The sequence below is a fragment of the Syngnathoides biaculeatus genome, chromosome 13 (genome assembly GCF_019802595.1).
Source record: "Syngnathoides biaculeatus isolate LvHL_M chromosome 13, ASM1980259v1, whole genome shotgun sequence".
In the NCBI taxonomy this organism is placed as follows: domain Eukaryota; kingdom Metazoa; phylum Chordata; class Actinopteri; order Syngnathiformes; family Syngnathidae; genus Syngnathoides; species Syngnathoides biaculeatus.
Window position 1 is genome coordinate 19099202 of NC_084652.1, and position 23980 is coordinate 19123181.

Here is a 23980-nt window from a genome sequence, read left to right on the forward strand (position 1 = left end):
CACTGCGTTTTCTTCTCAAAAACATACCAACTGTGAAATTTTAATTAATTTCAAATTCAGTGTGCCATGACGTTTTGGGGGCTGGAGTGGGCCAAGCAACCCCAATTATGGTATTAATATCACGTATGTATTTTATTTTATTTAAAGAAAATGTAAGTTTTCAGCATAAGTCTGAACAAATGAAAGAGAGAGAGAGTAGGAGAGAGAGGGTGTGTCAGAGAGAAAGCAAAAGAGAGAAAGAAAATTAACCGTCCTTCAACTTATCCAACATCAGTTGTGGCCAAGGAGTCCAAACACATCCTTAATATGGACTGATAAACTACACTACTCACAAAAGGTTTTGGGGCTTTCAGGTGAAATTTCTATAAAATGCACTTTAACCTTCAGAGGGGAACTTTAAAGCGTCTCTAAACTTTTGAATGCACGCCCAACTCTTCCAATGTTCATACAGGTTGCACAACTTGCAGTTTTAAAATGGGAGCTGAAAGGCAACATTTACAACAGGTGCTTCATCCATTAATGCACTGATTTAATATCCAAACTTCATTGCAGTTCAATCAACATTTTGACATGAGACTGAGGAAAAAAAAAAATCAACAGGACAACACTGATAGCAAGGTTTCAAACAAGATGTTTTCAGAGGCAAGTGATCACATCTTAGTGTTAGGTCACAAAGGCAAATAAGTGGAAATGTCATGTTTGTTTGCTTTTTTTTTTGTGGATCGAGCCCATTGCGAATTTTGACTTTCAGCTCCTGTACATTTTAGGTTCATGTAGGAATTACATCCAAAAGCCCACTCTCATCTTTTGAGTGAGTGAGTGAGTACTGTACCCAGTGGCATCCTACTGGTAGATTTCATATTGGATGCTATTATAAATTTGCATTAAGGACACAGGAGCAAAGCTTTAATTCATGAAATCTCATAAGAAAAGACTCTGGTTACCTTCCGTGGTGAAAAGGACTACATGTCGGCAATAAATGACTATTTCATAAATATTTTCAAGTAAACCAAACCAACAGGTGCACGGTGAAAGTGACAATAATACACACAGACTTGCTTCCACTGTAGTTTGCTGTTATTCATGTCACAGATAATTCCTAAAACAAGAATAGTAATTCGTTGCCACCTTTGCACCATTGGACACAACTTACCTGATCTACATGATACAATACAAGCCTCCTTTTTTCACTGTCTCAGTAACTGATGCTCCACACTCCCTCTGCTTCACACAATTAAAACATAAAGAGTACACCCACACATTGGAATCCCTTGTTCGTAATTTACAGACCTCTATGGACTCAGGTTCTGTGATTCCATAAGGCTGGGAAAGTGGGATACCACTTCACTCAGTATAGGCATTCAGTTGTTGCTGTTGAAAACCTCAATTGAGGCTCCTTGATAAGAAAAGGGTATCTACAGCAGGAGGCCCCCTTTTGGTCACAGCTGGGAATGTGATGGGAACGTCTTGATTTGGGAGTGAACGGAGGAGAATGGTGGGCCACAAAGAATGATTTTTTTTTTTGCCATTTGCAGTGGCTACAGTAGAAGACTGAGGAGAGACAGATTGAAATTTGTCCCTGATGAAAATGGAAAACATCGGTGCAAACCTGATCGTCTTTCATGAAAGGAAAAAAAGAAAATTGTAATGCATAAAATCAGAAACAAAATTCCAACAATAATTCCAAACATAAGGTAAAAATAAATGAAGGATAACGATGCACTTTCAGACAGGGACTGAGTCAAATCATTTACAGGGAGTGAATTAGTCCTCTGAGCTAGATGACGAGTCAGAGTCCTTCTGTGTGAGGATGACGTCATCTAATAGGGCCTCTTGTTCTGAGCTGTCATAGTCTCCTTGGGAAAGGCTGTCCCCAGCCTCAATCTTAACATCAAAGTCCGGACTGGTGAGGAAGTGTTGGGAGGTCTCCAGGTCCTCCTCGTCCATCATGTAAGCTCCGTCTGAGACCAGAGTCTCTTCTTCTACCCCTTCCAAGTAGGGATTTTCTGGCATGGGGTCTGGCGTGTGGGGGTGTTGGTGATGATTGTGGTGGTGATGATGATGATGGTGGTGGTGGTGATGGTGGCGGTGGCGACTTTTCTTGGGGATCTCCGAGTATTCAGTCAGCAGTCGATGGAAGAGTGTCTCAGGCAAAAAGCCCTGGTAGAAAGAAACACAAAATACAGTTGAACTATTGTTGGTATTTGTCAAAGAAATGGTTTTCACATTATTAAGAATCAAAAGGATTTTCCCTTTACATGTTAAATTTTGACAGTTGTAGTCAACCAATGTTGCGCATCCCTGACGACTTCCAATTTCAGAACACAATACACGTGGATATGTTACTCCTACACACAGTTTCGTGAAGACAAATTTAGTTGAAAAGAGTATTGTTTAATCACCCCAACAACATTATTTTTACATATAGTCCACAAATCAAATCACATCACTGATATTGGACCAAAAGCAGCTATGGTCCAATTTGGTCAATTCCATATTTTTTTCCAGAATTTGCTTGCTCTGCAGCTTATCCTCACTAAGAAGCAGCTGCTTTTATGCAACCTTCATTAGCTTCAAGCTTGACACGTGTATGTGCTAAAGATAAGAGGCGAGACCTACAGTATATCCAGAGAACATTAAAGAACTGTTTCTCATTGAAAATGCTGATCGGGTATTCATACATTCTTAATAAATTTGGCAACATTTACCAGCATTATGGTTACATACTAATGATGCAATAAACTGAAATTCCTGACTGAAAAGAAAAAGGAGGCACCCAAGGCTGAATACCAAAAGCCGAAGCAAAGAGGGAAATTAGCAATCAAACTTTATGTGTAAGCGCTTTTCAAACCCAATAAAAATACAACACAATGCACTTTACATTATTTTAAATATAAAAATAAAGCAAGCTAAAAAAATATACCAATTGTTAGGAAAGTGTAATGTGTGTAATAAACTAAGAATCTGTTTGTTGAAAAACAAACAGACAAAAAAAAACAAAAAAAACAATTATGGTCCTTGAACACAAACAAAAAGCTCCCACGAAACAAAATGTAGTGTTGGGTGTACATACAGAGTTCCGAACTGTTTCCGACCAATCCGGCGCGACAACAAAATCAGCATTTTCCTCCAGATATTCTCTTAGGTTTTGCAGCATCGGACAAAATGCAGCTCCGATCTTAAGTTGTAGAGGGGGGAAAAAAAAGTTGTTGGGAGGAAATGTCAAAAGGTCTGAAATAACTGTTAAACCAATGTGCATTGTATATCTGACCTTCTTTCCTGTCCTTATGTTAATTAGCTTGACCTTCTCATTGCCTGTCAGGGGTTTATCTGCCCTCCTTCTCCTCTTCCTCTTACTCCTGTTCACAAGAAGCTGAAGGACAAGTATGTGATCAAAAAACAAAAACATTTGCTTCTCACTTAAACAACAACAAAAACTGAACGGGAGAAATTGTTGTACCGCTAGCATGTCTCCTTCTACTTCATAGTCTGGATTCTCCTTCAGCCAGGTGGGAGGGTCACGGCGGCGAGGAATACGCTCCAGTGGATCAAGGAGGCCATCTGTGTCTGATAACTACAACAGATACGGTGGAAAGAAGTTAGTGGACAAAATGTGGTGTGGCTGTTGCACCCAACAGATTGTTCCAAATAAAAGCACGTGGAAGATGATCCCTGTACCTCCAGTTCTTTCCGCCGCTTACGGCTGCTCTCACCACCTGACCCGTTGGGCATCAGTGCCTGCTTGGAGAAGGTCAGCTTCAGCCCCTCCTCCTGGGAAGATTGTGAGAGAGGCACATACTGAACAGTAATAAACACCACCAATGCTGTGTCTATGTTGGGCCATTGGGAAAATCTCAATATATACGGTACATTTAAACATGTTCTGTTAAAATACACGTGTGCGCGTACACACACACACACACACACACACACACACACACACACACACACACACACACACTTTCTAAACACTTTTTCAACATGTCAAACAGTATACATCAAATGTGACCTTTTCCAAAGATGATAAAATGAGATTCTAAAGGTTTGGTGTACAATTACCTTGAGGAGCTTGACAGTGAATTCTCCATCCTCTCCTTCTCCTCCAGGTATTGCGAGGGCTTTCCGGCCCGTCCGAATGTACGACATCTCGTCTCCCTGCAGCTCTGCGCTTTGGTTGACATGAGCCTCAGATACATAGCGCCGCCCCGATGGCCATTGACCAGTAAGTACCAGTGTACACAAATTGTCCAAGCGGTTGATCAACACGCGGTCCTGTGTTTAAATGAGAGGCATTTAAACATTTACAATGAGCAAATTACATATATTTTCTTTTAAATGGTTTAAGCCCTCGGAGTTCATTGTACAAATTTTCTCTCTCTCCATTTTTTTTTACCTTTGGCCATTCTATCCTGACAGGATTCGTGGGAGGAATGCCATCCTGAGATAAGGCTATCGAGAATAGACCACTCTCTTCATCGACATCACACGCCTTCACACCTGCTAAAAAAAAACACATGGGAAAGTCTTAGAATGTGTTGACTTCTTTTTTGGACAACTGTGGATTGTTGATGTCAAATACCAACTAACCTCCATCCACTTCTTCTTCACTATCACCGCTCTCATCGCTGCTACCTGATTGATCAGATGACGACGAACCTGAATCTGAATCAGAATCAGAACCACCCTCTTGACCGCTTTTGTTTTCTCCCTTGTTTTTGTTCATCTTGAAGCTCCAGTTCTGCCCTTGTCCCTTGCCATCATGATGATGAGTCAAAGGTGTACTTTGTAGGTGAGCACTAATTTCACCACCCAGCAAACTAATGTCTATTTCTTGTCCGTCCTCTTTCTCACCAGACACCTCTGTGATGGATTTTGGCTGGTTGAGGTGCATAATGGGTTGTGGCTGGGGTGGAGGCGGGGCTTGCTGGTTCTGAATGAATTCATCTCGAGCCGCAGTGAAGGTAAACTGGGGGTCTGAGAAGACTGAGAGCTCAGTGCGGCTGACACCGTGCAGCGCTGCGCCGAGCATTAACTGACGGTCGTGGTCTGGGATACTCCACCAGGTGGGCAGCTCAGAGGTGCGTGGGGCCAGCGGCAGACGCTCTTCTAGGGAGGGGTGCGGAAGAACTCGCTCACGGAGACGACGGAGGAGGCTAATGCGATAAAGAGTGCGGGAAGCTCGCTCCTCTGTGATTGGGGCCACAGTCTGGGGAAGTGGTGGAAGATCTAGGGAAAGTACGGAAGAGTCAAGTTTTAATAAAATAAAACCCACTGCATACATGAATCTTAATTTATTTATGTAATAGATTTTTTGGTGTAAATAATATAAATCCAATTTACAACCTGTAGTCCTTGACAGTAGCTGTATAACAAGTAGCAATGTTACTAGTTTCACTACATTTCTCAGTAATGTTGTTATTTTCAACCTCAACAATTACAAGGTAAATGCTTCTCTTCTGTTTGACATCACACCGCTGATGCTGCCTGAGAATGCTTCTTAAAAGATGCCTGCGAACTGTCTGCTAATGCAGCAGAGTGAGGTGGAAAGGCCACAGCTGGAAAAAAATTGCAGAAGGAGGAGCAAAGATGTATACATCTCATGAAGCCCCGTGGACATAATTTAAAAAAGAAAATCATGTTACTTAAGAGTCCACAGTTCTAAGTTCATTTGTTTACTGGGCAACTCCAGTAAGAATCCTCCAGTCAACATCCAGGACCTCCAACAAGTTTAAAGACACAAATTCAAGTATTTCCTGAAGTTAAGACAACAACCGCCAGCTAACCAAGTCTGACTAGAAGATAGAAAGCCGATTATTTAAGTATGTTTTTTGTGTTGGTTTTGCTCAGAAAGAAAGGTTTAATAAACAACTGAATCTTCTCATATTTTAACTGAACACTAGCTACACTGACGTTGACTTAATGTAGTTCAATTACTTTTTGTAATTTCATTGTAGGTTAGCTTGGTACATTTCTCTGGTGGGTACCTTTCACTACAGTGAGGCTTCATTTAAGGGTTAGTAGAAGAACTTGTACTTTAGCAATTTCCAAGTAGCTTGACCAACACTGACAATGGTACATTTTGAGTCTGGCGGTGCAATATTATTGTAATGAGTATTGTGGAGTGGCAGTAGTTACCCTCATCCCGGCCAGGACGCAGGTGACATACTCTCCGGCACATGGCTACAAAAGAGCGGAAGTATCGACTAAGGCTTTCATCAGTTTTTTTATCCAGGCGTGCAAAGGTGCGGAATCGCGTCCACTCATAATCTGGTTCTTCGCCTTCAACAAGGCCTGCCTCCTTTTTCATTCTTTCCACACCAAAAGTTGAGACAACACGATAGAAGTCACATTCCTCCCTGCGTGTCCATCTGCAGAAAAATAAAAATAAATTTGGGTGATTTTTAGTGAAGTGAACCTGACTTGTACGTTAGAAGTGAAGATCAAAATGCGCTTTGAAATTGATGTTCACATAGAAAAATATACTAGAATACCTTTGTTGTCGCTCTTGCCGCGCTATCTCCTTTAGCTTGCTAGCTTGCTCACACCTTCTGCGTCTGCGGTCGCCCTTTGCCTCAGCTTCAATTTTTAGCTGTTCTTGCCTGTAGCTGCGCTGGTAAGCTGTGACCAACCGCCGTAAGCGCGCTGTAAGTGATGAACTGGAGGGCCAATCACATCCGCTCTGGTTCTGGTTAGAAACGCTATCCAATATCCCCGGAGCGACCTTGTCTTCGACAGAAATATCCTCCAGCTTCATACCGTCCGACTAGTTGATGGGAGCGATAAATAACAATGTGTGAGACTTTTGATAAACTGTTTAAGAAGCTCTGATGGTGTAACGCTCAGAAGTATACCTCATCATAAGAATCTTTGGGGAGTCTGGATGCCGGCTTGAACTCTGGGTCCTCTGAGTATTTATCATAATCGCCTCTGTGTAAAATGGTAAAAAGCAGGTGAGACATTACTTGAGTCATCAAAATTTTACCACCTGCTCAAATGCTGCTATGACCAGCCAGATATGAAAACAGAACTGAATAATGGAAAGTACTGTTTGTGTGAAGAGTGCCAGAATGACTTACTCATCTCCCAGCTCGCCATCAGCAGTGTGTTGCTCAGCATCGATAGCCTTGTCATCTGGGCGGCCCACCCTCTCCAGGAAACAGAGACGAGGATCAGCACGCATGGTTGTGTACATCTCATAACCTGGTAACAGAGTGATAGTTAGTTCGTAAGTACAAACCCGCTCCATTTCAAGGTAGCCTGAGTAGTCAGCCTGGCCACAAAGAGATGAATCAGTGGAGGAAAGACTTACTGTTCTCCAGAATTTTCTTACCATGTTTAAACACACCAGCCAGCAGAGAGCGGTCTGCCTCACCATCCCACCAACCTGCAGGCACCTCTTGCTGCTCCATCTCTGGCATCCAAATATCAACATCTCTGAGGGGGAATAATCATAATAATAATAATAATACATTTTACTCCCTAGTGTATCTCAGTTAATGTCTTGCATTGCGTAGTTGCATTGCAACATATGCAAAAATCCCTGAATTGAATACCTGATGTCTGCCCCTTTCAAGACAGAGTCAGCATGTTCACCTATCACTTCCTGCTTCAGATAGTAGAGCATACGCACCCTCAGCAATACCCTTAGTGAGAAGAGAGAACATTTAGACACATCACAAAGAGTACACATATGCAGGAAGACAACTTGTGCTTCACTAACTTGTTGCACTGATGCTTAAGGTGTTTGCGGTAACTGTCATCAAGCAGAAGTGTGTCTGGATTGTACTTGCGGATCCACTCCACCTTCTGCACATCAAATGTGCTCTGAGTTTTTACCCTCTTGCCTTTTCTGCCTCTGGGGACAGGGATGGAAAGGCCTGAGGAGAAAAGAAGTAAACTCGATGAAAGTAAGAATTTCTGTGCCTCAAACAAAAGAAAAAGCCCAGTTAGCCTGACCACGTATTTTACATGCAAGTCGAAAGGTGAAGCCACGAACATGTTCCTACCAGAGTGGTTGAGCAGTGTTTGGGGTTCACGTCCATTCTCCGGAGGCGTGATGAGTTCCCAGATAAAACTCTTAATGTTCTCATCACCGCGATAGTGAAGGAGACAAAATACCAGGATGACGCGGCAAATTGTCTCCACATCGCGCTCACTCAGGCGTCGCTTACATCTGGCATGAGAGAGGATGTCCCTCCAGCGGCCCCAACTGGAAAACATTGGAGAAAAAAAAAAAAAGAGGGTGTGACGTTTTTTGTTTTTAAACAGACGATATAATCCAATTCAGTCACAAATGATAGCGATGGCTCATATCGCAACTACAAAGTCTTACTGTAAAAGAACATTAGGCTTGAGAAAACTAGTGTAGCATACAATTCTATCTACCCATAGACAAGCAGATGTTTTTCCACACGGAAACAGTCCGTGCGACCGTAACCCACTCCACTGTGACGGTCAGCACGTCGGGAAGAACGAGAATGCCTGGCATTTGCAGGTGGGTACTCTTCGTCACTGTCCGCATCCGATAGTTCTGCACCTTCTCCTCGCAAAGTGGAATACTGGCGGGTCTGCTTGCGGACTCTGGGAGTGTCAATAACGAGTGTGTTCTAAGGGAGAAAGAATCAATTAAGAATAGCAAATTACAGGCAAGAAGTGCAAAATACCCTTTAAAAGTGAAAAATCATTTTACCTTTCTGTTGAGTGTGTCCATGTCTATGTCAGCTTTCTTGGCCCACTTTTCCCAGAATTCTGGGTCATCCAGGGCGATGTCATTACGGTTCTCAGAAGCCACAAAGCTGGCCTTTGAGAAGGTGGAGCCCTTGCCCTCACTCTCTATGGTTATGGTGGTGGCTCTTCGCTGGAGGATCTGGTCAATGTCTTCCTCACAGAAACGACTACCCTCATCATTCTCGTCCATGATGGCAGCGTAAGCTCCTTTCCTTAGCAAGTCCTCAATCTCCTTTTTAGAAAACTGCTGAATCTGTTAGAAGTGACACAAAAACATTTGAACTGAAACTCATCCATAATATAAATTGTAAGTGACTGATCAGTGAGCATTGGCTCCAGCGTTCCCACGAACCTTGTGGGGATAAGCAGCTTGGAAAATGAATGAATGATCAGTGTGCAGAATGTTTTCTTACCCCATTAACATTGCTCTCTTTGTTACCACTCATGCTTTGCAGGACAGCACGGTCGAGACCCAGCTTCAAACTTGCTTTATCCAGCATCTCCCTCTCATACGAATTCCTTGTGATCAGACGGTAGACCTTGACTGCCTTTGACTGGCCAATACGATGACATCGAGCTTGTGCCTGAATAAGTTTAAAAAAAAAAAGTAATTCATTCATTAAAAAAAAAAAACTTACGGCATAAAATTGTTATTGTTTTTATTATTATGGCATTCAATTACAAAAAATTGATCCACAAAAGGAAAAAACTTCAAAGACAATGTTTTATTGGAAAGCAGGTTAGAGTTGTATACATACCTGCAGGTCATTCTGAGGGTTCCAGTCAGAGTCAAATATGACGCAGGTGTCAGCAGCAGTGAGGTTAATACCCAAGCCTCCAGCTCGGGTACACAGCAGAAAGACGAAGCGGTCAGAGTCAGGCTTGCTGAAGCGATCGATGGCAGCCTGTCGTAAATTCCCACGCACTCTGCCATCAATCCGCTCATAAAGGTATCTATAAAAATGTGTACATAACTTAGAGAGATATACATACAACAAAGCGCTGAAGAAAATAAGGCAAGGTGCCCTACCTCTTGTTGATGAGGTAGTCCTCCAGAATGTCTAAGCAGCGCACCATTTGGGAGAATATGAGGACTTTGTGACCACCAGCCTTGAGACGTGGCAGCAGTTTGTCAAGCAAGACGAGCTTTCCAGCTGATCGAATTAGCGCCTGCAAATGGAAGTCTGAGGCCAGGGGGTCATAAACCTGTCGTAACTCGGCTATAATCTTCTCCTCCGCACCTTGTTAAGACAGACAAGACATGTCTTCACCATCAAATTGAAGGATGTATTGATGAAATCACATAATGTAAGGGCCAAGAACATTGCCCCATCAGTAGTTTTCAGATATGGGGCAACTCAATGTGTGGTGGGATGTAAATAAATATTTCAACATGGGATGTATGTAAATATTTCAACATCTGATTTAACATCACCACATTAACTGGAATCCAGCTCAAGGAATCCACATAGGATTTTTATCCAAAGGGCAAAATCAACAACCCCTTGACTTGCTAAACTTAATGATCAGTACAATACAAGCCAGGCATGCTAATCTTTGGAAAAATAGCCGATACTTTATAGTTGTAAAAAAATAATATTAATAATGATTGCCCAGTGCAAATTCTCAGGTATTGTTAAATCCATAGATAAACTTACTGCAAAACATAAATTAAACTTTTTATTTTTATGCACTTCTTAATTATCATTAAGACAAAACCAAAAGTGGCATGGCTGTAAGTATTTTTAAAAAGTGAATTTGTTTAAAACATGGAGAACTAAGAGAATTGCAATACCATTGATGAGGTAAGGGTGGTTGCAGCACTTGCGCAGCTCCATCATAGTATTGAGTAGGTTGGGGACATTGCTGTTACTGTTTGCTCCTAAACTGAGAAAACTGAAGTTCCTCTCCAGGATAGCCCGGTAGTACTTCTTCTGAATATCCGTCAACTCAACCTTTGAGTAAAAATATAAGAGTTGTTTAACATTTTGACTCTTGACAATAAAAGGTATACAGAGATTATGGTATTTTTTTTTTTTAATGTAAAATGCCCATAATTGATTAAAGAACATTTACTAACCTCAATGATCGTCTCCTGTTTTGGTGCCAAATTCTTCTCAACATCTTCTTTGAGCCTTCGCAACATCATAGGCTTCAATATAGCTTGCAGCTTCTGAACCTGGAGGGTGGGGGGGGGGGAGAGAAGAAGGAAACTAGGACTTGCGCGGACAGTCACAGCCAAATTTAAAATTCGAACAATATTAAGTTATGAGAAAGATGATACATACTTTTAGAGTCAAAGTAAACAAAATACTATGTCTGTTGGTGCCAAAAAGATCATGTCATATTTTGTACCTGCTCCTCAGTTTTGAGGTCTCCAAATTCCCTCAGGAATTCAATTTCAGAGGGGAACTGGGCAGGCTCCAGGAAGTGAAGTAAACTGAAGAGTTCCTCCACAGTATTCTGCAGAGGAGTGCCAGTCAACAACACCTTGTGTTCCTTAATGGGGCAAAAACAATAAGGTGACTCCTAAGTGAAAAGCACACACTGAACTCTGCAATATTCTGAAATATTCAACTTGGGTCAACTAACCAGGTCCAACATTTTCAAACTGTCCAACAGCTTGCAGTTACGATTCTTTAGGCGATGGGCCTCATCAATGATTACACAACGCCAGGATATCTCCCTCAACTCAGGGCAGTCAGACAACACCATCTCAAAAGTTGTGATCAGGGCATCAAATTTGTACGCACCTGGAATTAAATGTTCCTGTGCACACAATCGTGACATGCATCAGAAATGTTCAATTTCAGTCATATGAATGACAATCAAGCCCACCTTGTCATCTTTGCAGTACATCTCATACTGTTGGATCATCTGCCTGCTGGCCAGGCTGCCATGGTAGACGATAGCATTCATATTGGTCCATGTGGAGAACTCCCTCTCCCAATTGGTGATGGTGGAGAGGGGTGCAATCACCAGGAAAGGGCCCTGTATCCCAGTACTATAAATCTCAGACAGCAGAGTGATTGACTGGATTGTCTTCCCAAGACCCATTTCATCCGCCAGGATACAGTTTTGCCTGGGACACAAGGTGTGATCAGAGGAAAGGAAAATAGTTAGAGGATAGTCCCTAATTTCATTCCTTCACAGTGGGGAAATAATACAGTAAAATTGCCCTTAAGGCTTATTCAAGTCAGTGTTGAAATGGGTGTCAAACCAAATATCTCTAGGGCTCCACAAAATTGTAAGTTTGTGCTATAAACTAATTGGCAGAAGGTGTATATTTGGACAAAGGTTTCTGACCAATCCTGATCAACCTTACTGAAGGTTGCATATTAAGGGTCAAGGTTACGCAAGAAAGAAAAACGAATCACCTAGTTTTTATGGTGATAAATCACAGTATGGAAGTTAGTTTCCAACTAATGGCAAGCAAAGATGTGTAGCAAAGCTTTTTGAGCACATATATGCAAAACTCTTGCCCAGCCTGGAGCATCTAGACTGATGTTGAGGAAGGTTTTATTGGAACAGATTTGTACATGCATAAAAACACCTTTCTCGTTAATTAATTGTAAATGCAACTTTTTAATATTATAATTACATGTAAATTTACATATGGCATGTAGTCAAGCCTGCCTTTGTCATTGCTATGTGATTCAATGTTTGTCACGTGCCAGCTTTCCCCAAACCAAAAAAGTCCATATTTTGCTATTCTCATTCGCCCAAAGATAATAAAAAACATAAATAAGATATCTAATATAATGTATTGCAAATCAAGATCGTGAAGTTAATTCTAATGAAAGTAAACATACTCGTTAATATGTAGATGTCCGGACGCGTTTTGTGTGTTTCACGCAGTGCGATTACATAGAAAGTCAATGCAGTTCACATGGGATGGATGTGAATTCGTGCGAGGTGGTGCAGATGATGCAGGCATTCGCAAATTCACCTTCGCCCAAACAGTCAAAGCTGGGACAGCTGAACTTGTTCAGGAAATTAGAAGCCTCCCCCTTTGCTGAGCTTACAGCAGTGATGAAGCATGTACACTTTCAATCTGTCCATATGTGTCACGGATGCCAACTCAAGTGAGGGACACAAAGTGAACCGATCTTTCACAGTCAGTGGGTATGTAACATTATCCTTCCCCATGATGAGTAGTTTTTTTTAAGGTCATGGAGGTGACTATTAGTGACTGACAACTATGGACGCAACGCGCATGCTTATCTCTGTGGCTCGGCATTGTATTTAGCCACATTAATTGTAGCTCATTGGTAGCTGGGGTGGCGCACATAGATAGCATGCAACAAGCATGAAGGTTGGGTGACAATAGGGACGGCACTGTTTGGATTACTCATTAGCACAATGACAGTAAAGCCATCCACTTTCCATGATTCATTGGAACATACAAATTTGAATTATTGCTGGAATAAAGACATTCATTTGTGTTGTTAATGTGTGTTTACATTCCCACTAGTTCAGCGGTTTTCAAACAGGGGAAGGCCGGGGCTATCATGAACACTTTTCATTATTAAGTTACACGCTGCAGATGGAGCTAAACCTACTAACGAGCACACAAACCCACACCGGCCACTGGAACGATGTTAAATTAAATGATTGAAAGGCGTTAAGTTTTTGGAAAAGAAAATGAAAAAAAAAAAGTTTAGACTTTTGTTTATTCTTGGTGGCTTAATAAACTTGCAAATGTACTTTTTCAACTGTAAAGGTGACCACTGCAGTAATTATTGCTTACCGCAAGCTAAGCCTATATGTATTTACGGAATGAATGTGTGTGTGTTGAGGTTACAGTTTATGGTGTAAGACTATCAACTCATTATCAAACCATGACGGTATACTGTGTGTAGATACTAACGCCCCAGTCAAATAAATTAATCGGCAATGCTGAATTGGATTGCTTCTAAAATTGCAAATACTGCTTAACGATGTAGTGTACAAGCTTGAACACAAGCTAACATGTCAACCAGAGTAGAGCTATGGGTTAGCAATAAGAAATTTTATTTTGGTTGTATTGTTTAGGTGAAAAGGCCCAAAACCGAAAAAAAAAAAAAAAAATAAGGATAAATCACGTGACAGTGTTGGTTTTTTTAATTGCCATTTTTATATTTTCTCCAATTCATTATAGACAGTTCTCAGTTTGTCCACAACGGTGACTCAAGCAAAATTGTGTGGCATTACTGATAGTTCACAGTCTTTATTTTTAATTTATTTTGTTGACATACATGCAAGTCATATTACTCCATCTAGAGTCAACGCAGACAATGTAGGTTTGTTTGTTTTGTATATTTTTAAACAAAAACACTTTCCTAATATTGTGCTCTGAAGAACACTTTGTGTTCATGTTTAAATGAAGGACATTCCTGTTTTCCCAGTCCTAAAATGTACATTGTTTGATGTGAGGACATATTAACAAGATGTGGGTCCCAGAGTAAGAAGAGTTGAGAACCACTGCCCAGACCAATCCAACCATAAAAAGAGATTACTCCTATTACACACTGAAACTGTTAGTCGTCGTCGTGAAATACTGAATGATTTTTCAACATGGTCAATCTACATTTAACTGACTTTTTGGTGCATTTTACAGGACATGTCATGGGAATGGGATTACATACCTGTTGTACCAGTTAAAGAGCAGCCAGTTGACACCCTCTAGTTGATACTCCCTAAGAGTGTTGCCATTCTTGTACTCTCTAGTCTCCTCCAACTTCTTCCATGTGCCAGCCTGGGGCCGCATCTACAGCAGAGGACAGAATGAAGAAAAAAAAAAAATCATTGCATGTTAACTTTAACACTGCCTCCTGTTAAGTCTTCTTAATGTTCACAAATGACTGCAATCAAGAAGAAAACAAGATAGATGCATGGCATTCATAGTTTGAAATGACTGACTTTATGTTAACATGTAATACAAGGGTCAATCACAACTTGTGATATATTGCACTTCAGTCCTTACAGTTCTTTTGAGGCGAGGTTGTCTGTTTTGGATTTTGCTGAACTCTTCGACCTTCCCCTCATCAACATCCTCATTCAACTCCCAGGTTGCATCTTCATAAGGCAGAGAGCACCACTTAACCAAGTAATATATCACAGGCTAGGGGATGGAGGAAAGTATGAAAGTTAGTAACGATGCAAACAATGTACTTTCTTTAGGTCAGAATAGCCACGTTTAGTCTATTTCTTTAATACCTCGCCATTGTCTTTGTCTATACTGTGTGAAACATCCAGAATCCTGTCCACTTCCACGTAATCTGGATTAAAGAGCTCCTCCTCCTGAAGAATTCAACAGAATCAAACAGCCCCGTCATTTCAAAGCAACAACAGCGTTATAACGTGTAGACAAACTGCAAGTAAAGATGACATTTTTCCACTCACCTCATGGAAAAAATGCCTCATCTGTGCATGTTTGGTCTTGAATCTTTTGATCTTTTGATGAATCCTCTTGTCTTTCTCTAGCTGCCCCATGCTTGCCCATTCACAGTGTAAGTAGGAACTGGAAACAAGAAAGAGAGATTGTATGCACGCCATTCATACACACTAACTAAGGGTTACATTTTAAGGGTCAAGGTTGTGTAAGACTTACTAGTTCTTGTATTTTACAAAGAATTCCTCAACGGTGGAGTACTGGCCTGGGGATACCTAAAAGACAATGGTATGTTTGCCAGGATGTTTCACAAATTGTGAACGTAGTAAATTATAAATGGGCCAGTGAATAAGTAGTACTGCATAAAAGCTTACTTCTTTCTTTGTTACACGCATGGAAAGGATTTTGTCTACAATGGCAGCATCTTCCTCACTTGGGTTTTCCTGCATGACAAGCCAATAATGAAACAATTCAATGAAAAATACTCAATACATTTTTTTTTCCCCAGTCTGATCTTTAAAAGTAAATGATCAACACACCACAAAGAACTGCATGCCAGGCAGTCCATCATCATGTAACTCAATTTCCTGGTGGATGTGTGCCGCAGCTGGTGCTGCGCTGATTGAAGCCACAGCCACTGTGGTTGTCGTGACATCAACATCCTCCTGCTCGTCCTCGTCGTCTGTTATCTTAATGTCCAGATCCTCTGTGTACTTCTTCCTGTTCACCACGCGATTAGAGCGCCTCTTCTGGACAGAGGAGTTAGTCATGTTCAGTCAGAGTAGTAGTACATAAAGAGCTGATTAAAACACAACCAATTCTATACCACAATGGAATTAAATGAAGAAAAACATTGAGGCCCATTTGGAAAAAATCTCAAAGTACATTTGTGACTAAATTGAGAAAAGATCTGTATTACAGTATTGATACCTTCCCTATTTTTGTTTTGTGGTTCACCATGAAGTTTTTCAGAACTGAAATAGCTGTCCTGCCTCAACAAAGCTCTACAGATGATAATTATGCACGAATAATGTCAGATAAAATTCACTCTATAAACGTCAACTTAATAGCATCATTGATATAAGTTTCCAGTCATTGTTTTGGCTCTAAACCCCACCGCAGTAGATTTGAAATGAAACAAACAAGGAATAATTTAAATGCCGACTTTCATCTTTAATGTGAGGGTATTTACATCAGTCACTCATATTTGAAAAATGTACGGGTGTGGTCAGTAATGCCTGCAGACATAAAGTTGCGGGTGTGATTAGGGATGGAACATCAGTATATTACTAAATTGGAAAAAAAAAAAACGTTTTAAAAGTCTTGTTAACAGATTAATATAACGTAACTGTATATTAAAAATAATATAAACAAATACATAAATAGAAAACAAAATTTTTAACTCAAATGATCATTTCCAATTTCAACTGACATTTGTCGTACATTATATAAAACAGTATTTAAAATTTTTCATCAATAAAAATTCTTGATCCGATGAACTTAATCTGAAGAAAAGTTAAATGCACTGGCCTGTCAAGGAATAAACACGAACAGTCTATACCCGCAATGATTTCAAAATGCTGAAACAACAACAGCAAGAAGCTCGCGATACATTGTAACAAACATTCCTGTCGGCAATCATGATGTATTGTTATAATCTAGCGTAATTTACAGCGGTACCTATTCTCATGAATTGATGAAAGCTACCAGTATATGATCTTTAAAGCATGTAGAGAGGAAAAGTTTTCAACTTCAAAAATAATGCCGTACCATGGGGAAAAATGACCGTTCGAATTTAGATATATGGACAGACTAGTCTAACATTTGAATTTAGATAAAGTCAAAGTAAATCACAATCTCATACTTATTACAGTTAGATACTGAAACATTACCCGTGTTATATCCCAGAAATTTTTTCAGTGTAACTGAACTTCCTTTGACAAGGCTCGTGATGTTGATGGCTTTCGACATAAATGCGCTCGAAGTACGTGAAGAACCTCGGAACATGCACTTTTGACATAACTTCCAAATATGCTCAGTACGGTTAACTTGCATTTCCTGTTTCCGGGTGAATCCTGATTGTTTAGGATCAGACTTGTTTTGTTACCAATGTTTATGAAATAAACACGTAAATTAATTTCAAGATTACACAAAATAAGCATCGTCTTTCAATATCTATGTATTTCTACTCGTAACAAATTTTACGAGAGTGATTTTTCTTGCTTGACTGTGCAGATTTGAGAGTGCGATGGCGAGCGGGCACATACGGGTCCGTCAAATCCCAGTGACTGTTTGCATTCAAATCAGGTAAACAGTTCAGGAACAACAAGTCTGCCACTTTCTAACTAAGTCTAACTCGTTGCATGATAGCATGGCATATCATCAGCTGAAAAAGTTTGTGGTAATCAAAACACCTTAGTCATGAACAAAGATTTCCAGCGAGTTGTTGAATACACAGTCATCTGTTATAACATATATTGCGTCAGAGATAAAGATGGAGTAAGACCATCGTAAGCCTACTAGTCGCGATCTCTTCTCTCCAACATAAGAAGTGAGGCAACGCGCTCTGGAGCAGTATGACTGGCTGCTGCATCGCCAAATGGATGTGTCACAGACAATGGGGTCTGCACTTCCATTTTGCCTAACTTGCTACTGCACACTGATTTGAACACACTGCTTCACTTCATTGGTAAACGAGACGGGGGAAAAAATGCGTTAGAAACCAAACGGAACACGTGGACCGAAATGAAACAGTCAAACAGAAGCAATTGGATGGTTTTCAAAAACCATCCAAGTGAGTGGCCCTATGGACCCATCCTCTTACCATGATCAAGTCTTCTTCCAGCGCAGCAGGTGAGGCAGGACTCAACTCCCCATCTGAATGGTCAGAGGACGGATTCCTTTTTCTTTTCTTCGCCCCCACAAGAGTAATAGTACTAAGAGAGGAACAGGAAATCAAAATACGTCGGCAGCTCTTGTCCAAAGATCAAATCAGTGTACAGAAAACAAAATTTTCCAACGTGCATCTCTTACTTTGTCTTAGTTTTGCTTTTGCCCTTAATGCCAGCAGCAGGTATGGTGGTGCCTCCAACATCAACAACTGTCCCTCCTGCTGGTTTGGCTTTGCCTTTTTTGTCAATTCCTCCTACACTTCTAGATGGCGTTCCTGCAATTAAAGAACTTTTCTTCTTGCTCCCTCCACCGCTTGGCTTTTTCTTTGTAGTTGAGACTACAGTCACAGTGCTTCCGATTTCAGGCGAGGTTTGTGTGGATGGAAGCTCGTCCTGGTTGAGTACTCTGGGTAAGTTCTTCTCACCGCGTGCTTTTGCCCTCGCTATAGCTTCAGCCACAATTCGATTTGCCTTCTCTTGCTTGCACAGGATCTCCACCCGTCGCACAGAGGAAGAATCACCAGGGGCCTTGGTGATGCGGATAGCCTGTGATGCTGTGGTGGTTGTACTTGAAGGCCCCGCTGTTGAAGCATTGACAACCTTCAGCACCGAGACAGCCCCACCAGCTGTAGATGCCGAGCTCGTCTGTGGTATAGAAGAAATGGAATTATTGTTCCTGTCACAGACAAAAAAATACAAGGTGTCCCCCCAAAAAAATGTATGCACACTTTAAAGAATTGTAAACTTGATGTTAATTATAATTCGAATATTTTTTAACATGTAAAAGTATTTACAAATATTATTTAAAGTGTGTATACGTTTTTTGGGACACCCTGTACTTAAAAGGTCAGAGGACAAAGACTTTTTGTCTTGGTAACTCTAGAAACCCTTTACAAACATCCACTACCATTTTGAGGTCATTATATAACATATGTATAGCAGTTAAATCAATAAATATGATGCAGAACGCGCCTTCTACTTTTTGCATCCAATCTTCATCTCTTTCCGGCGCTGTGTCGTCACACAAGCCAAATGTCCTGTTCAGTTGGCGTTGTGTGTAGTTTTTGGGGGAGCTTTCCAAGTGAAGAAAGAATACGTGACCAGTCGATAGGGAAGTCAACAAACACGGGAAGAAGCACAATCAGCTATGGGTGCCTAGCAATCACTTTGCACTGGTGTGTTTTGAGAAAAGCTTCACAGAAAGCATTGGATATAGAGGTAGAAGCGGAAACCAGCTGGAGTGCCAACTCTTTTTCTTATGGACATCGGTACCTCAACTGCCACCAATAGAACTATGCAGCACATACAAGAGGTAAGCATTTCCTTGTATATACCTACGGTTCTTATTATTACTATGCACTAAGCAGCAGAGGAAAAAAAACACCCCAATACTTTTCATTATTGTTGTCTGTACTTTTGCCAAAATGACAAGCCAACAGACGCACAGCAAAGAATTTGTGTGTGGGGTGTTATAATGCAAATCGAGCAAGGGCCACACAGTATATAGGAATAATGCATACTATGTAAAAGCCTGTGCCATGTCACTGCAACATATACGAATATATAATTTTCATGCACCCCTGGTGTGCCATTATTTCAAACCATTACTGCATAAAAAGACATGCACTTGACATACCGTCAGATCAACTCAGTTGTCACTCTCTTTTTCTGTTGTACAGCGGCTAATTTGTCACTCATTGCCATCATTCTCTGATCAGCTCAAACAAGTCCACTTCGACAATGCCAAATTCAGTTGGGTGCTCCTGTATGTTAAAATTCTTTTCCTCCACATATTCCAACATGTCATTTGCAACTGCATACTGTGCGTAGCGTGCCGTGTTTGCCAATTACAACATCACTTGGTAGCCCTGGGTTGAGTGTCTTGAGCTTCAGGTATGTTTGGAGAGGACTCTATATGTCGTAAAAACCTAATTTTTAGCTAAACTATGGCTGAAAACTTCCAAGAGGTTACATGCATGTACAGTATCTACATAAAGAAGAATGTGAATTTTAACTGACCCCATAACATCTTTGCCAAAACATCTTTGTTATCTGACCTTTAACTACATGGTGCAGAAAATTATTACCTGCGGCTGCAGAAGCATTTTAAGAGGCACTGCAACTCTCGGCCCACCTTGGCTTTGAGAGATCTGCAGAACCTGCGGGCTGCCAGTACTGCCAGCTCCCGAGACCAATTGGTACTGAAACGTTACAAACGTAAGTCACAAACCGCTTGTCAACTGTCACGCTGAAAAAATGATTTCTATCGGCTTTCAAAAGCAATATCTGTGTCTGACCTTTACACCTCCTTGCTGGTTTGGCTGCTGTTGCAGCTGCAGCTGGATGGTAAGAACTTTGGGCTGCCCTCCTGCCTGACCAGCAGGGCGAGCCTGGGTCAAGGCTGCGAGCTGGCTTCCCTGGAGGACCAGCTTACCCCCAGGGATCTGTCCCAGGACCAGTCTAGCCGGCGCTTGGACCTGTTGTTGACCTCCTTGCCCTGTTTGAACCTGCGTGACCTGTGGTTGGGGTACGACAGTTTGACCCACTGACGTAGCAGTAGCAGCCTGCGAGGGCTGCTGGAGAACCAGAGTGATTCGCTTAGCCTCACTCCCCTAGAGCAATAAACATAATTAATTAGTCTCGTTCTGATCAGGAGGAAACGGGCCAAATATAGGCATACACCCACAATGCAAATCAGTTAAAGAATCATCTGAAAGTGTGATTGTAAGGAGCACTTACTGGGGTTTGGGCCTGCATGGCTGGCTGGAGTTGCACCTGGTTTTGAGCTTGGATTTGGATCTGAGGAGGTTGGCTCTGGGGTTGGGGCTGGACTTGCACTTGAGCTTGGACTTGGGCCATCTGTGTTTGAGCTGGTATCTGCACTTGAACCTGCTGGCCTTGCTGGGGTATGGAGGTGAGCAGCAGCTGTTTCACTGGCCCGTTTGTGGACTGCAGCAGCCTCTGCACACCCGCCGCACTGACCTTTACTTGAGTTTGTCCTGTGGTCGCTTGGTTCAAGACTGCTCCTCCTTGTAGTATGGGCATCCCTGGTTTAAGCGGTGAGCCGGACACCAAACGAATCACCTTGCCACCTGCCTGCCCTGTGGCACCTGATACAGTCTGAAGGACCTGGGCTTGCCCCTGGGGTCCTTTAAGAATGACAATTTTCCCCCCCGCCTGCTGTGTGATGGCAGATAGTTGCTGGGGAGTAAGCTGCTGAGCGATTTGTGTGAGTTGCTGGGCGGCAGTGGTGGGGGTGGCTGGAGGGCTAGAAACTGTTAGCGGTGTGTTAAGCAGGACAGTGCTACTGGTGACCACATTGCTATTGCTTGCAATGGGTACTGTGGCATGGGGTTGAACTTGAGGTACAGTATCAACAGCTGCGGGGGCTTGGGCTAGTGTGGAAACTGCAGATAAAGAAACAGTCTGAGCAGCCGTCACGGTCTGCTGTGTAGGAGCTGGAATGGAGACCTGTTCAGGTATGGTGGCAGGTGCTACAGGAACACAAATCCCAGCGTTGGCTGGAAGTTCAGGTGCGGACTCTGGCTCCGCTGGTGTGTCCACCTGACCCAACGCCAGCTTAAGAGCCTCTTCCACTGGGTCTGCTGAACCCTGAGAAAATGAGTCATCCGGGAGGGCATCCAGGTTAAACAGGGGGGTGTCCTCAAAGAGGTCCATTATAGGGTCTGCCATCTTGCCCCTTCCACACAGGGGAGATGGGCACAATGATAGAGACGCGCCGAGATGAAGGCAAAATTGTAATCGTCCAGTTTGTTTTCTTATGTCAAAAAAATTGCTGTAGATGAGAGAAAAACAGACAATTACATCAATTCAGGATGCTTTTAACATTTGGTTAATAAATTAATTAATAATACAAGAACAAAGCCAAGCCTTTCTCTTCTTTTCGAAATCTTTCTAGATTTGCCTACACACAGAAAAATATCCACACTTCATGTCATGCCCCCCACAAAGAACCACAAAAAAAAAAAAGGGGGGGGGGAAAGAGTAGTAAATAATAGTGGCACCATAGTGGATCAGCTGGAAAGAGTTGACCTAACAGTTCTGAGGACCTGGATTCAATCCCAGTCCTCCCTGTGTGGAGTTTGCATGTTCTCCCTGTGCCTGAGTGGGTTTCCTCCCACATCCCAAAAACATGCAATATTAATTGGACACTCTAAATTGCCCCAAGGTGTGATTGTGACTGTTTGTCTCTATGTGCCATGTGATTGGCTGGCAACCAGTTGACAGCTGGGATAGGCTCCACCACTCCTGTGACCCATGTGAGGATAAGTGGCTAAGAAAATGGATGGATGGATGGATGGATGGATGGATGGATAGATAGATAGATAGATAGATGATAGATAGATAGATAGATAGATAGATAGATAGATAGATAGATAGATAGATAGATAGATAGATAGATAGATAGATAGATAGCAAAGTACAGCATTCCGGGGTTCAACGGGGAAAAAAAATGTTCCCACAGTACAAACATTGTTTGTAAATCAATAAGTTTGCCAATTTTCCATAAAACCAACATTAAAATGTCAATACATTACCAGTTTCTGTTCACAGTTTTGATGGATCCTAGTTAATATTTATTTTCTCGTTATTATCTTGGTCTGGTTATATATATATATATATATATATATATATATATATGTATGTATCTTCTCGTTTTTATCTTTTTTGCCTATCCCTGGACCTCAAGTCTGTAATAACAGAGCTACAATTAATATTTACCATTGACGATGAACAGATCTTTACATTTTAGTTCTAAATTGGTGAATCTACAAGCCAAGCGTTGTCTACGTCATACATACGGTTGTACACATGAGTTTAAAATCCATCGGTGACGCCTGTGATTCTTAAAATAAAATCAGGCAAAACGTTACATTAAATGTGAATGGGGTTCAAATTAAAGTAAAAGGTACTTTACAAAGGCAAATAACAATAGCAAAAATAAATAAATAAAAATAACGACATGGTCCAGTTAATTTATCTTTGCCCAAGAAATAGCCAATGTTTCATTAATTCTGCTAGGATGTTTAACTTTTGAACATAACTGTATTAAGTATAGAGCAGTTGAAAGAATTTAATGTAAAATAAAGACTTCACTGGTAAACATTTAGTAATTGGGAATAGTTGGCATTTAAGTAGGGCGAGGAGGCAGTGATGGAGAGGTAGGATGCTTTCCTCTGCCTCACAAAACCGTCGGTTAGCATTAGCATCTACCGTCAAGATGTGCCTATTACCAAAGCCTGGAAGCAACCACTCCTTATAGTCCCTCATAATCACGCCGTGTTGAAAGGTTGGAACAATTCACCGGGTGCTGGGTCTATTACGAGCGACCATCCAGTCAACCGGACTCCTTCAATCTCATCAACAAACCCGACCAAACCAAAGCAACGTGCCACAAAAACCATTACCCGTCAACGTTCTGACACGGGTTAGGCCGCAATACTCTTTCACTTAGTCTGCGTCCATTTTTCAGTCAAATAGCCGAACAGATCCATCAAGTCCGGTGCCCCGAGGCTCACAGTAATAATTCGGGGCGCTAAATGTACCTTTGCATCGACACACATGGCTTTCTCCGTCTCACAACACAGTCCGATTACAGGAAACGGCTAGGGGAGAGCAGGAACTAACCTTCTTGCCAGGGAACCCGTACAAAGCCTGCCTTGCCGATGCTACCGGGCTACGATTGGTCCATTGTCTTCGGAGCCGGAAGCACGCCGCGACCTCATTGGTGTTGACGCTCGTCATTTAAAGTGTGGCCGCTGTTAGGCGGGCTCTCAGCGAGTTAGGTTGAGGAACAATAAATGCGGCCTAGCTCAGCTCATTTGACTGAGTGGTCTTCGGCACTGCCGTTTTACTGCCCTCGATGCTGATGTGAGAGCGTCCTGCCAGTGGGGGCAGATCCAGCCCATCGTCGTGGTTTTACATACACCAAAAATGTATCATATAGTGGGGATGCCCATTTTCATGA

At 41.8% G+C, this 23980-nt stretch overlaps 1 protein-coding gene across 5 annotated transcripts; it reads right to left on the bottom strand.

Moving 5' to 3' along the window:
• Positions 1–512: 512 nt before the first annotated feature.
• Positions 513–23702, bottom strand: chd8 (chromodomain helicase DNA binding protein 8). 5 transcript variants are annotated; one of them, XM_061838467.1, is made up of 39 exons: positions 23641–23702; positions 20731–21787; positions 20289–20603; positions 20079–20192; positions 18134–18636; positions 17925–18036; positions 15640–15849; positions 15475–15543; positions 15320–15375; positions 15112–15229; positions 14926–15009; positions 14693–14830; positions 14355–14476; positions 11566–11809; positions 11320–11496; positions 11083–11226; positions 10808–10906; positions 10523–10682; positions 9758–9968; positions 9486–9681; positions 9141–9311; positions 8690–8980; positions 8386–8606; positions 8007–8209; positions 7721–7877; positions 7554–7643; positions 7331–7434; positions 7077–7200; positions 6852–6927; positions 6492–6763; positions 6136–6368; positions 4588–5226; positions 4394–4500; positions 4060–4272; positions 3679–3771; positions 3461–3574; positions 3272–3373; positions 3074–3178; positions 513–2160 (listed from the first exon to the last, which is right to left on the bottom strand). In XM_061838467.1, the coding sequence occupies exons 2-39, from the start codon at positions 21682–21684 to the stop codon at positions 1765–1767; spliced, it is 7737 nt and encodes a 2578-aa protein (XP_061694451.1). In that variant the 5' UTR covers positions 21685–21787; positions 23641–23702; the 3' UTR covers positions 513–1764. The 5 variants fall into 5 exon arrangements, with proteins under 5 accessions (XP_061694451.1, XP_061694449.1, XP_061694448.1 ...); XM_061838465.1 differs by having other exon boundaries at positions 15640–15846; positions 23559–23659; XM_061838464.1 differs by having other exon boundaries at positions 4394–4497; positions 23559–23659.
• Between the last annotated feature and the right edge of the window lie 278 nt (positions 23703–23980).

What these genes read in the sequence shown, in the direction of transcription:
- chd8 (XM_061838463.1), bottom strand. An exon ending in TGTACTGCAAAGATGACAAG is followed by an intron (nt 11,497 to 11,565) that starts GTGGGCTTGATT and finishes TTGTGTGCACAG; the next exon opens with GAACATTTAATTCCAGGTGC. An exon ending in TGGACACACTCAACAGAAAG is followed by an intron (nt 8,607 to 8,689) that starts GTAAAATGATTT and finishes TTTCTCCCTTAG; the next exon opens with AACACACTCGTTATTGACAC.